Genomic DNA, 14982 nt, shown 5'->3' on the forward strand with positions numbered 1-14982 from the left:
GGAGCTTTATGTCTCTCCGTCTGTACTTTATTGCATGTTACTGTGCAGTGCATAATGTCACTGTATTTCAGCTTTATCCCTCATTGAACATCAGCAGCTTTAAACTGATTACGTTTCACACTTCTCGTTTTCCTCTGTTGTCATTTTACAGGAATGACTAACAGACCCGATCTAATAGACGATGCTTTGATGAGACCCGGCAGGTTTGAAGTGAAAATGGAGATCGGTAAGATCTTAATAACATCTTTATAATACTTTCCTCTTATATTATCAGGTAGAACCATTTTTTTTTAATTAAGACTTTTTATTTCTGTGAAGAATCACAGCAGTTGTCTTTCCACTGCGGGAGTAAATAATCAAAAAAGCCAGTCACATCAAAATCTTAAGTAAGGTTGTCTTGACAGTTATATAGTATATATGACAAAAATTTAGAGAGGACTTTATACCCATTTTATCAACCAAATTCAAACCAGGGTGCAACTAGACCAGGTTGAGGTCTAAAGAAATGATTGATTCATTGACCAGGGCAGACATATTAAAAAAAGACCTTTGTTGAGGCCCAGATGTCATACAGAGGCTCAAAGGTCATTCAGACCTCTGCAGAGTTGTGTTTTCATCCCTGGCTAATAGGAGAAATGGCAAGAAAGCCTGCCTCAGAGATTAACCAGTCTTACCTTTTTAATCAAACCTTATTGAATAGATTCAACACTCGCAATACAAACAATCATACATATTTACAATATAGAGATACACATATTTGTACCATACAAAGTATATATAAAATGCACACATATCTGTACATAGCACATATTTACACCTATTTACACAACATGTACACAAAAAAAAATTCCATACATTAGGTAAAGCCAAAACTCCCCAGCAAAATGTAATCAAAAATCCAACATACTCAATCTATAACAAAAAAAAAGTGTTTGATTGACTAATCTATGGTGAAAATGCTAATACAATGTGTTTCATTTCAGTTGAGGCACGATGATGAAGAAGTGCAATAGCAAATCGATTTCCTATTGCTTTTTAAACATGGCAGAACCATGTTAAAACTTGTTAAACACTGAAAATGCTCTGTCAAAAAGACTTCGCATCTTATTTGTGTTGTTCATGAAAATGCAATTTTAAATATATGTTTTGAAATTGAATTTGAATTATGTCACAAATTCTGCACACTTCAGCATCAGCATTTTCTACTTAGCTTTCGAATTTGAATAAAGTCCAGAATATGCTGACATACTTTTCACTTGGATATTTTTGGAGATTACTTACAAACCACCCTTCCACACCTCCATCGTGTAATCCTACTCACCGTGTCTCATTCCCTCGTTCCTGCAGGTCTGCCGGATGAGAAGGGTCGCCTCCAGATCCTCAGCATTCACACGGCTAAAATGCGTGAGTTTAACCTGCTAGCATCGGATGTGGACCTGAAGGAACTGTCAATTGAAACAAAGAACTACAGTGGTGCTGAACTGGAGGGATTAGTGAGAGCTGCACAATCAACCGCCATGAACCGACACATCAAGGTTAATAACACAGCACAGAGAAATACAACACAGTAACACTATAACATACACAAAAAGCAAAACGAAAGCAAAAAACAAATAAATAAACCCAGTTGAACACTGAAACACAATAGGGGGACATCCCAAATGTTTTATTCTTCTTTCATCACAGAAAACATTTGCCAACACTAATAGTTTGATTATTTACTAAAGAACGACATGTTATACATTATATCCATTTATACTTAAATTTAATTATTTGGAACCTCCATGGAACAAGTTCTTTCCTATTTCACTTACATTATAGCAGCTAGAAACAGTCATTTCCTCAGCAGCCTCTCCTTCTATTTCCCTCTCTTGATGTCTCTTAAAGTTCCAGCTTTACCTCTAGCTGTTACAAAGCTCTGACACTGGAGTCTCCTTCAAAAAATGCTAAATAAACATCTCTTCAAAGAAAAATTCACTATATCAGCAATTACAAATGTTTTCAAAAATCTGTTTATGTGGCATGCCTGGCCATACTAGTCCCTGTTCAATTTGCTACTATGGAAATTATAATGTATTCAAAGAAATCTAATATAAATCTCTAATTTGCCTTGCAGCTATAACTGTGGATGGTTGTATTCGGGAATTTTGGGAACATGTGGCTGCTTACATTTGGGCCACAACACCAGATATTGCCATAACCGGTTCTTTTATATCTAAGATAAATATTTACCCAGCAATTATCTGACATCTGAGCCACATTTGGGAAAATGTGCAACCCTCTATAACCATATGTGCAACAATTGTGGTCCGATTGTGTCCAGCTGAAAGTGCTCTATCTTTCTCAGTGTTCCACTGGTTTATGGGGTATGGAAAATCGTTGTTGAATGTGTGTGTGTTTAGGCCACAGCCACAGTGGAAGTAGACCTGGAGAAAGCTGAGAAGCTGCAGGTGTGCAGAGCTGATTTTATGGGATCGCTAAACAATGACATCAAACCTGTGAGTACGATATAGCATTACGACTCCCGCATTTCATCTGCTTTTGTTTTGAGAGAATAGTGCTCAGTGGTTCATTTTATCGATGTTGATTTTGTCTGTTCCAGGCGTTTGGTACGAATCAGGAGGATTATGCGAGCTACATTATGAACGGCATTATTAAATGGGGCGATCCAGTGAGTCATGTGCTGGATGATGGAGAGCTGCTTGTTCAACAAACCAAGAACAGCGACAGAACTCCGCTGGTATCCGTGCTGGTTGAAGGTCAGGATAAATCACATATATTTTAAAGATACATATTTAGAAATATAAAAGAATTGGATCAGCTAGGCTCATTATATGGCCTATGGAAGAGTCAAAGTTTGAACAAGACAGCCAGTAACATTAGCTACCATTAAGTCTTCAGTAAAACAAAGCAAGGGTGGCTCAGTGGTTACGGTTCTCACTTACTGTCCAGTAGATTTTGAGTTTAAATTACAAACTGTAATTCATGGCTGACTGTGCACTCTGATCTCAACTTGCTAATGGGCTGGAAAATGCAAACTATACATAAATGTGATAAAAAAGACAGTCTTTCTTTCTTTCTTTTAGGTTAGTTCAAGGTAAAATCCACCCTGAAACACATTAAATATGTTTATATTGAAATAATTGTGATCATGTTGGTGATACTTTGTAGGTTGGTGCCATATTTTCATTATTCATGTGGGAAGTTAGTGGTTTTCTGACATGCTGATGACACAGTGCAATGTTGCTAGTGCAGTTACAATGGCATATAATACAAGAAGAAATTTCAACGATCTCAAACCGTTAGTCAGGGCTGGGTGGGTGGGTTTTTTTTCATGATACAACAAAAGAGCTTCTTTTCTCACTCACCATTTTCCAGCAACATTCAATGTAATATTAATGAGAAATCCAGCATAGAAGAAGTGGAGATATCGGCGCAAACACTGGACTCCAGGTTCCAGAATGCTATGCGGAATACGATGAGGTTAATAATGGTATTAGCGTGAAAGGCGCTGTCAAATTGTATCTGTCAAATGGCATTGTTGTTAATATAGGAAACGGTTGACCAAAGTGAGAATACACCAACATATTGACGAAAGGACTTTTCATGTAACAAAGTCAACTCATTAATTATAATGAACAATATGCAAATTGTTCTGGGTGGATTTTCCATTTAACTATATTAGTAAATGTTAGTTAGATGCTACTATACATAGGACTGTGTTATTGCCTTAAGTATTGGTTCTTATGCCCAAGGTGTCACTTATATTTTGGAGCTTGACTCGACTCACTGTTCAGGCGTACACCCAATGCATGGAAGGACTATTTTCCCCGATGATGGACTGTTTTAATTCTGAGACCAGGTGTTAGACACACCAGACACAACATGCTGAGCCTGACCTCTTCCTTGTTTATAAACTAATGATAATATCTGATCCAAGCCTCTGACAGTGATTGACATTTGACCTTATAACGACATTAAAACCCTCAGGCAAAAATAAATAGATAAATAAAAATAACACAGTCAAAGATGTCTGTTTTATAAGCGAACAATTAAATATTTTTATTTAGTTAATTTTTATACTGTGTACAGATTATATTCTGTCTGACAGAAATTTTATTTTGTCTGTTGATTTTCAGGTCCTTCTCACAGCGGGAAAACGGCGTTAGCTGCTAAAATCGCAGAAGATTCAGAGTTTCCTTTCATTAAGATCTGCAGCCCTGATAAAATGATCGGCTTCTCCGAGATTTCAAAATGTCAAGCCATCAAAAAGGTCTGTTATCATCAGTAACATAATAACTAATACTGAATCATTTAATGTACAATTCTAATGCAAGGAGCTGAAAGTGATTTAGAGTGATTAACATAAACATTAAATGTTTAATAAGACACATTATATTTTTAAAGGGAGAGAATGAAAGGTGGCAAAAGAGTGAGAATGTAAAAGCAAAAGAGAAAAAAAAAAAGCAATAAAGAAAAGTGTATAGAAGAAGACAGAATGAAAGTATGAAAATTATCGATAGAAAATCATTTTTCGTTTAGTTGGCCTGTGACAACTTTTACATGCGTTCATTAAAAGATTGATAAATGAGGCTGAATATCTACAAAAACGTTAGAACAGAGAAGCAGTTTAGTCTGGACTTGTCACAGAAGTTGTCCAATCTCACACACAGTTATCACAAGATCAGTCAGATCCTCACTTCCTACATGGAAACGTCAGATCATTCTTTACTCTGTGTGTGTGTGTGTGTGTGTGTGCTTTACAACACAGATTTTTGATGATGCTTATAAGTCCCAGCTCAGCTGTGTGGTGGTGGACGACATTGAGCGCCTGCTGGGTGAGTCTCACACACACTCTGTTAGTGTGTTTGTGTTGTGGTTTTCATTGCGATAATCTGCATATATGAATTTTCCATACAACGATCCACAGATTACGTTCCCATTGGCCCAAGATTCTCTAACCTCGTCCTCCAAGCACTGCTGGTTTTACTGAAGAAAGCACCACCTCATGTGTGTATCACGCTGATCTTTAATATTTAGTGTGTGTATGTGTGTATAGGTTGTGTATAACGTGTGTATGTGAATAACGTGTGCAGGGCCGTAAGCTGCTCATCATCGGCACCACAAGTCGTAAAGACGTCCTGCAGGAGATGGGGATGCTCGACGCCTTCAGCACTACCATACACATCCCCAACATCAGCAACGGAAACCACCTGGTGGAGGCGCTAGAGGTCTTTCACTGACCATACCGTACTCCCTGGGTGGGAAGGGATGTGATACTAGGCAGCTGAGGGCATCTGTGAGCTCATGTATACCGAAGAGAGCAAGTCTATGACATTGCATGAGCACCAGAAAAAAGCAGTAGCTTCACGTATCATAAGAAGAGAGTAGAAGCTTACATGCAATAGCAGGGAATTACCTAGTGGGTGGGAACTGGTTAAAACAGGTAGGATGATATATACCGTGACAATTACAAGTTGTTTTGGTGTAAATATTAGTAATAAAATAATAATAACGGATCACATCATTTCCAGGTGTAACCTGCTCCAGAACTTGTAAAGCATTTTATGAAAAGGTGAATCCAATTTAAACAAAACCAAACTAAAATCATGCAACACCAACTAATCAAATTTACTCATAAATTCAATGAATTCAAATCCAAACACCTAAAGCAAATTAACCCAATTAACCCCAAACCATTTAACAAAATTGTTCTAAGCCAAACAGTCAACACGTATGAACATGAAAAAACGAAATAACCAAATGAATTAGAGTAGTCCACACACACAAACACACCTTTCTTTATTTAATTTTGCTTTTTTTTGTGGAATCTGAGTGTGTGTACATGTATTCAGCCCTTTGTGAAACACCTAATGGATTAAATGTCCTCATAAGACAGGGTATTGTGCCCTGCACTGGACTGGCACCCAGTCCAGGGTATACCCCACCTTGTGCCCAAAGCTCCCTGGGATAGGCTCCAGGTTCCCCGTGACGTTGAAGGATAAGTGGTATAGATGGATGGATGGATAATACAGGGTGTCCCAAAAAGTCTCCATACATAGGGGAAATTAACACTTTTTAGCAAAATGTCTTCCAAAGTTTTTCATACTTTCATATATTTATATAAATCAAACAAAGAATATACATTATATACAGCATCTACACTGTGTATACAGTAATAGTTGTCAATGGAATGTGGTAAAACCAGCGTGTGTATGTGTGTGTAGCTGTTGGGCAGCTTCACGGATGCAGAAAGAGCAACTATCGCCCAGCAGGTAAAGGGAAAGAAAGTGTGGATTGGAATTAAGAAACTCCTCATGCTCATCGAGATGTCCCTGCAGGTAAGATCATCTCATTTACGAATCTTTAAAAAACTTTAGTAAACTGGTATTAATATCAGACAAGCAAACATGAAGTGCTGAGACAGTATTGAGTTTATAATATATGTGTTTATCTGCAGATGGATCAGGAGTATCGTGTCAGCAAATTCCTCTCTCTGCTGCGGGATGAGGGAGCGTGAGTACTCTAAACATTTCTATTTAGATATTATTGATATTTTATTTAAACCTAATCCTCTACAGTGTGACCTTACAACCTGAAGAAATAAAGCTACTGTCACACACACGCTTACTGTTACATACCTATACAAGCTCCTCGGCTGTACTACTTTTGACCGCAGTGTTGTAGGACGCATGTATTTGTAAATCCCTGTTCATTTAAGTCTAACAGCTCTGTCTGAAAATTGCTATGCAGAGGCACAGCAGCACAGGAACATCATGTTCTAAAGGAACATTTTCTCCTATGACTCAATATTTTGTTTTAAATTTTTTTTTTTTAAAAATAGCAAATAAATAAATAAATAAATAAATAAAAATCACATTTAATTTTTATTTTATTTTAATCAAGGCTTTACTTTTAATTAATACAACAAATAATGTTAGTAAAGAAAACATTTTTGTACCATTTACAAAAAATGGGGGAAATAAGTATTATATGTGTCAACATTTTTTTCAGTAAATATATTACCAATGAGGTTATTCACAGGAACGTTTTGTCACGTTTCGAGGTTGAGGCAGAAGCAAATCGCAGATATATAACATTTATTATAATAAACGAACAACAAAACAGACACTAAGACAACTAGGCAAGATACTGTGGCATGAAACAAAACACGGGATCATGGAACATGGAGTCTAAGACAACGAAAGACAGAAACAGTGCAGACAATGACTATATATACACACACACACACACACACACACACACACACACACACACACACACAAGAGTGCTCATTAACAGAACGTGAATCAGGTGCAGGTGGTCATGTGACAAGTAGTGCAGTGCAATGGCTGATGGGAACTGGAGTCCAGAGTTTCCTGATACATGACAGAACCCTCCCCCCAAGGGCGCTACTCCCAGAGGAGTAATTTTGGGGGCCCAAAATTACACGCCCTCCATCTGGTGGTCTTGGCCCCCTGGGCAAAATGTCCCCAGCAAAACGAGGAGGCTGAGCGGCTTCCACAACGGAGCAGGGAGGCAGAGGGACGTCCTCGGCGAAGCATGAAAGCGGAACGACACCCCCGGCGGAGCATGAAAGTGGAGCGACGCCTGCGTGGCAGAACAGCAGGACAACTTCCTCCACAGGACAGGAGAGGGAAGCAATGATGAGGGAATCAGGGAAGCTCTCCACGGAGCATGAGGGGGGAACGATGTCCTTCATCGAGCAGGAAGGGGGAGCGACATACTGCGCACGGCAAGGAAGAGGAACGACGTCCGCGGCCGAGCAGGAAGGCAGGGCGACGTCCGCGGCCGAGCAGGAAGGCAGGGCGACGTCCGCGGCCGAGCAGGAAGAGGAACGACGTCCGCGGCCGAGCAGGAAGGCAGGGCGACGTCCGCGGCCGAGCAGGAAGGCAGGGCGACGTCCGCGGCCGAGCAGGAAGGCAGGGCGACGTCCGCGGCCGAGCAGGAAGGCAGGGCGACGTCCGCGGCCGAGCAGGAAGGCAGGGCGACGTCCGCGGCCGAGCAGGAAGGCACCGCGACGTCCGCGGCCGAGCAGGAAGGCACCGCGACGTCCGCGGCCGAGCAGGAAGGCACCGCGACGTCCTCGGCCGAGCAGGAAGGCACCGCGACGTCCTTGGCCGAGCAGGAAGGCACCGCGGCATTGAGCGCGAGGTTGTTGAACGGAGGGGAATTCTTGAGTCCGTCAGGAGACAGAGCAACGTCCTCAGACGAGCGGGCAGGCTGAACAAGATCCATAATAGGGGAGGGAGGGCGGGAGATGGTATTAGCCCCAACCGCAGTCTCCCCCCCAGTTGGCGTGGCATGGCGTAGTCCTTCATAAACATGGGCGGTGAATTAGAGGCCTGGTAACCTGGAGACCTGCTGCACAGAGGCATTGAGTGCAGGGTTGTAGAACAGAGGGGAGTACTTGAGTCCGGCAGGTTCCTGATCCATGACAGATCTGCTGCTCCTGATTGTAGGTCTTTCGTTCGGTCACGTTTAGAGGTTGAGGCAGAAGCAATCGCAGATATATAACATTTATTATAATAAACGAACAACAAAACATAGACACTAAGACAACTAGGCAAGCTACTGTGGCATGAAACAAAACACAGGAACTCAGTAGTCTAAGACAACAAAAGACAGAGAAACAGTCCAGACAATGAGTATATATACACAAGAGTGCTCATTAACAGAACGTGAATCAGGTGCAGGTGGTCATGTGACAAGTAGTGCAGTGCAGTGGCTGATGGGAACTGGAGTCCAGAGTTTCCTGATACATGACACTTTTCACCAGACTGTGGTATTAACTCAAGAAATCCACACACATAATGAAATCCAAACATTAAAGTCCATAACTGAAGTATCAATTTACTAATCCAGCTAATATTAACTTGTACAGATAAATAATATAATCATTTTCTAACTACTTACGGATTTCAGCTGGTTCCTTGACTTACTTCGCATTCAATACTTATTTCCCCCACTGTAATATTGCAGTATTGACATTCAATAGATCTTCAGTAGTTTCTTCATGAAAGTCTTGTTTAGATTGTTTCCGGCCCAGAAATTTGCTCTGCCCCCAGACAGTACAGAGCTCCTCAGCTCTGTCCAGATCCACAAAGCATTAATAGTTTTAATAGAGGTGATGGGATTGGCTAATGGGTAGAAAGGCTTATTAGTGTTTTCATTATGTTTTCATTCACCTCGCCAATATTTTGTAAAAAAAAAAAAAATAAAATAATAAAAAATATGTAAAATGACAAACTGCGCCTTTAATGTTGGTTTGTTTTGTTTTTTGTAAATGTCGTAATCATCAGGTTGGATGAGAGCAATCACATCCTAATTTAACATCTCCATGCCTACTGGTAAGACAACTAATCATGGAAAAGCTGTACTTTTAGAGTAGATATATTAGAAATAGTAATAGTAATATGTAATAATTTGATTAGTTAATTTATGTCTGATAAATACCTAACACTTCAAGCTCGAACTGTAGTGCAGTTTAGAAGCTGATTGGCAAACAAACTGTTGGGCCTTAATGTCACTAGTTTACAATTAAAGAGATCAATTTTAACTCCATTTCCCAGTTGTCATTCCATTTTATATTAAGTATAGATTCTTATTTACAATTTTAACAAATTTAAATGACTTCTGCCATCATCTCTGAAAGATGCCCATTTTGCACAGCAGAGGTATTCAAACTGTGGGAAGTGCAGGTGAGGAATGAGATGGAAAATACCAGAAATATTTAAAAGACTGTACCTGCCAACCTGTACGTGTTTTTCGTAGGAGCTCCGTGTTTTTAACATCACACCGTGCTCCAAAATATGCCAAAAGCTGTCTTTTTTTCAGGAAAAAATAAACCAACAGATTTGTGCAGGCGTTTTGAACTCGCTTTAGAGTGGTCCAGGAATGAGTCCTAACACCCGGAAATGAGTTAGCATTTTAGCACTTCCAGTTCCATCGTCCCAAAGTCAGTGGGGTTTTTTTTTAAATGGGTTTTTGGTTAAATGCCTGAAATAAGGTCTGTGGTTAATACAAGCTCAAGATATTTTCACGTTTTATTCTACGACATCAAATACATCAGTAATACCCAACTCGTGATTTTTTTAAAGCTTATACTTGTTTTGAAAAAGACGGTTGCTAACGAGTGGCTAAATGAGACTACGGAGGTTGACGGGAAAATTAAACATCATCATGCGGAAGAGGAAAACTCATCTACTACATCCTCGTCGTGTTAATACTTGCACGCTTGCAAACTATTTCAACTCAAACTTTCCAACTTATAGATTTATCTTTTTATAGTATTTTCAATAAAGATTGAAAGAGTTGTCGGAAGTTTAGTAGTTGTGACGTTGAAGTCATATGATCGTGGTGTAGTTTGTTTATAGCCTTACGTTAACTTTTTACTTCTGGCGATTGTATTCAGGCTTCAAAATTCATAAACGTTGTGGGCTTTTTTGTGAAGATTAACGAATCAAAACGTGTAAGAATCATAAACTTTTATCGGCCACAGAGCTTATTTTCTGCAATAATCCAAAAGGCAGTGGAAAATCCTATTGGCTTTTTGTCAAGGGAACCAGGGTGATGCTAACTTCCAGGTTGGCCTACAAAAATGCATCATCCTTGCAGCATTCTGTTAACTGACACTCTATGCAAGCCTTGCTTTTTGTCAAGGTGAATTGAGAATGTTTTGTGTTACAAAAATGGTCCAAAATGGCACTTTTTGACCAAAGGCAAACATTTTGTTAAAAAAAAAGTTTAAATACACCTGCAAGAAAGTGTTAAATGTATCACTGTACAAATGAAGTGGATGATAATGATAACTGGACAGTAGTTTCCACTCATGTGATGGTTGGGGAGGAGTTGCAAGTTCTGGGATGTGAAGCTCATGAGCGAAAAGTTTTAATTTGTCTGCAGGGTTTTTTTTTTCAGACCAGCTTCTTGCTTAGCTAATCCTTGACTAGATTAGCAGCTGTTACTTTTAACACCCTGACACATCCTAGTGTTTTATTCCTCTTACACCACATCAATTTTACAACATTTACATTTTTTCATTTATTACAGAACGACATGTCATACTTTTATTCGTTCATAGTTATATTTAATAGGGATGCACCGAAATGAAAATTCTTGGCCGAAGCCGAATATAATGAAAAACTTGGCCGGAGGCCGAATATCGAACACGTTTTTTCGCGTTTTTTCGCGTTTTTTCCATTTATTTTACCATTTTTTTCACCATTGCATAAATTAAATAGTCAAAATGTGCTTTTTACTATTTTGTCTTGCTTTTCAAAGAAAAAAAATCAATTACAAAAACTACAATTTCAAAATATTTATTTAACACTGAACATTTTTTTTCATTCCAGCAGGCATAGGCTACCAACAAGGTGCAATATAACTTTAAATAAATAAATGAGTAAAATAAAAATATTTTGATGTGGTCATCTTTGAGCCCCACTTGAATAGCCTATGTTAGGCCTATAACTGACTGCTTAAAGAATGGAACACTCTGTAGCCTACAACAAAAACGTGCATTAAAAAGTGCATTACCAAGAGTGCAAAAAATGGTTCTATTCAGTTCTATACGCTGATTATATTGGGGATATATACCACTCGCGTCCCTGTACACCTCGCGGAGTATTATAGTAGATATAGTATAGTTAGATACGTTGTTAATGTTATGTTCCCTTAAATAAATGCGTCTTTACCTGCTTCCGTACTCTACTCCCTTACGTCTCGCGACGTGACAGAATACTCCGGAACAGAAACAAAACAAACGCACGTGTCCACAGTAAACAATGTCATGGTTGTCAACATCCGAAGAGCATGCACTCGTGCACATAGCTCATGTATGCGCACACCCCCTCATCGCTCCAAGCGTGCTGCTGGAAGTGGAGGTCGTGAAATTCGCGCATCCCACTCTGGTCGCTAGGCTATTTGGCACGTCATCAAACACGTCATTGTTCGGTCAAATTTATTCGGCCGAACACCGAAAGTGCTTTTTTTGCTATTTTCGGCTAAATAATTTCGGTTGCCGAACATTCAGTGCATCCCTAATATTTAACATTGTGGAATGACTACGCAGATTTGGGACGTCATCATAAAACGAATTCAGCCAAAGCCCCCTTGGATTCACGTGTATCGAACATGAGTACAGCTAAAAGTAGCTTCAGCAACCTTCTATAGAAACTAGTGACTAGTTCTATAGTAACTAGTGTTGATGTACACAAGAAACAGACTGCTTATTAGCAATTTATACAAACACACCTTGCTTTGTTTGTAGCCTCATTGCTTGCATGTCGGCAATGTAGCACACAGAATAATGATTTTCGTAAAACAGCTATTAAACAAGAACAAACAGGTTATGTCTGTTGTCATGACCCGACTTTTTTGTACTATTGTACACGAGACAGCAAAATGATGTAGAAATAGGGTTACAGAGTATGACAGTTTTTCTCTCTTTCTCTTCAGAGATCACGGCTTCTAAGAGGAAAGAGTGAAGCTCCGACTCACACCTCATCATTCTTTACCCTTCGTCGTAACCCCCTCACACACACACAAACCACACTGTGTGTAGTGTCTTGTGCTTTGTGAGCTACTGTTCTGGATATTTAATAAATACAGTATATAAAGATGTACAAACTCATCACTATACACACTATTCTGTATTGTGCATGTGTGTGTGAATGTGTCATATATTTAGAGCTTCTATATCATGCAGGTGGGTGATATGTGAGTGAAATCTTGAAATCTAAGTGCGTAGTTGTGTTGTAACACACACTGACGATGTTACATTGATGACTGAGTTGTGGTGTACATTTACACTGTGCTCTGTGTGTGTGTGTGTGTGTGTGTGTGTGTGTGTTAGAGCTTTAATCAGGACTGAAATGTTGATCGTGATAATGTTCTATCCGACCTGACCTGGCCCACCACACCAGAGACTAAGAGATCACCAGAGATCTAGATTTTAAAATCCAAAGCTAGTGTTACAGGAGCACCTCTTAGCACTGGTTAGCAGATCTTTACAGACTCTTTCTTGTCATCTTTTACCAGTTATCCCCTTGTTCATACATACGAAATGATGGTTAAACGTACACCTAAAAAAAAACCTTTTTTAACTGCTTTAAAAGTTACAAGAGTCACAGATGTTCACTTGTGCTTTTATTGTCTGTTATATGTGCTAAGCTAGCTAATTTAGAATAATTAGGTGTTAGCTAGCTAGCTGATTCTCTCTGCCAAGTTTAGCTGGCGATGTTAGTGCGCTAGAGTTGGCTGTTTTATGTGATGAGGTTAATTAGTCTCAGCTCTCTAAACCACCATGCAACTGAGTAACTGTGTACACAATGTCGATGTGGAGCGCTAGAGCTCATTTGTAGTTAGACTAGTCTGCTAACTTTTAAACAACATTGTCAATCCGCGCACATGAACACTACAGAACACTGAGTTCAGGGGTTTTCATTTAAATGTATGATTTAAATGCATGATTTAAACTTGTGCTGTGTCAGCTTTATTATGGAGCAAACTATGGGCTGTAAGGGATAAAATGCAAGTCAAAACCTGTTAAATGTGTGAGTGTGTGTGTTTAGATGGTGGGATGGAAAACTTTCAACCTGAGAAGTATTTGACAAACAAATGGTTCAGTCAGCCAGCTCAAGCTTTAGTGTGTGTGTATGTGTGTGTGAGTGCGTGTGTCCTGAAGCCAGTGTTTATATCACCCGAGTATTTTGATGTGTATAAAATGAACAATCTGAAATATAATCTCTCTCCCTGTCTTGCTCTAGTGTCTCTCACTTTCTAAATCCACCATGTGTGTGTGTGTAAGAGAGTGAGATTGTAATGTTGTTTGGTGTGTATTAAATATTGTTTAGTAATGATCAATGATGACTTATTTATTTGGCTTGTGTACTGCTCAGTGATTAGTGCTTGATGTTCACAGATGTGATGTCATGAATATTAATATTGTGTTACTGCAATAAACACACACAGACAGAAACCATGGCTCGACTCAGTTATCATGCAAATTTGGATTATTATTTTAGTTAGATACAGTTACATTTACAGAGCGCTTTTCTAGACACTCATGGTGCTTTACATGGGGGGGGGGGGGGGGGGGGGGGTATTTTTAATGACCACAGAGTCAGGACCTCAGTTTACCATCATCCAACAGACGGTGCTGTTTTTTCCAGTATAGTGTCCCCATCACTACACTGGGGCATTAGGACCCACACAGACCACAGGGTGAGTGCCCCCTGCTGGCTTCACTAATACCATTTCCAGCAGAAACCTTAATTTTCCTGAGGAGGTCTACCATCCAGGCTCAATCCTGCTTAGCTTCAGTGGGAAACCAGGCGAGAACTGCAGGGAGATATGGATCTGGCACATGGCTTGTGGCTTTTGAGTGTGTTAGTTAGGAATTCTCCATATGCAATCTGGGAATAAATAACGGTTTATGCCAGAAATGTTGCATCGCCACATCATGTCAATTGTTCCAAGGATAGGCACTGTATCCACCGACCAGGATGAAGCGGTTACTGAAGATGAAGGAGTGTCTTTTATCCAGTAAAATGTATTAAGAGTTAAAGTTGCATTGCTCAAATGCTTTATTGATACCAAAAGTAAAAAGAAAAAAAGCCATTGCCAAACAGAGACACGAAATAATGAAACAACCCAACAATTATTCATTCACTCACCTTCCTTCTGTAAACGCTTTATCCTGGTCAGGTTCATGGTGGATCTGGATCCACAGAGTGTGAGAAAGGAATACAATCTGGTCCATCACAGTCCATTCAATCACATCTAGGGGCAATTTAGCATAGCCAGTACACCTACCACTATTTTTGGGAGATGGGAGAAACTGAGGAAACCTGGAGGAAACCTACACAAACGTGAGGAGAAGATGCAAAACTCCACACAGGAAGTAATCTGACCTGTGAATCGAACTGGGACCCTGGAGCTATGATGCGGCAACACGAC

The 14982-nt window shown here is 39.7% G+C and overlaps 1 protein-coding gene across 4 annotated transcripts in view; it reads left to right on the forward strand.

Annotated features, from left to right (window-relative positions):
* LOC108260232 (vesicle-fusing ATPase) overlaps positions 1–14002 on the forward strand; it is a 36344-nt gene extending 22342 nt beyond the window's left edge. For 2 of the 4 annotated variants that reach the window (XM_017460353.3, XM_017460326.3), the window contains exons 11-22: positions 152–226; positions 1348–1535; positions 2403–2498; positions 2603–2759; positions 4140–4273; positions 4772–4838; positions 4931–5010; positions 5097–5231; positions 6228–6341; positions 6461–6516; positions 9324–9371; positions 12481–14002. In XM_017460353.3, coding sequence (XP_017315842.1) covers positions 152–226; positions 1348–1535; positions 2403–2498; positions 2603–2759; positions 4140–4273; positions 4772–4838; positions 4931–5010; positions 5097–5231; positions 6228–6341; positions 6461–6516; positions 9324–9354 — 1133 coding nt within the window. In that variant the 3' untranslated portion in view covers positions 9355–9371; positions 12481–14002. The remainder of the gene's footprint in view (positions 1–151; positions 227–1347; positions 1536–2402; positions 2499–2602; positions 2760–4139; positions 4274–4771; positions 4839–4930; positions 5011–5096; positions 5232–6227; positions 6342–6460; positions 6517–9323; positions 9372–12480) is intronic. The other 2 variants (XR_008398341.1, XM_017460335.3) reach the window with 2 other exon arrangements.
* Positions 14003–14982: the final 980 nt, after the last annotated feature.

Source organism: Ictalurus punctatus, chromosome 2 (assembly GCF_001660625.3).
Source record: "Ictalurus punctatus breed USDA103 chromosome 2, Coco_2.0, whole genome shotgun sequence".
NCBI lineage: Eukaryota > Metazoa > Chordata > Actinopteri > Siluriformes > Ictaluridae > Ictalurus > Ictalurus punctatus.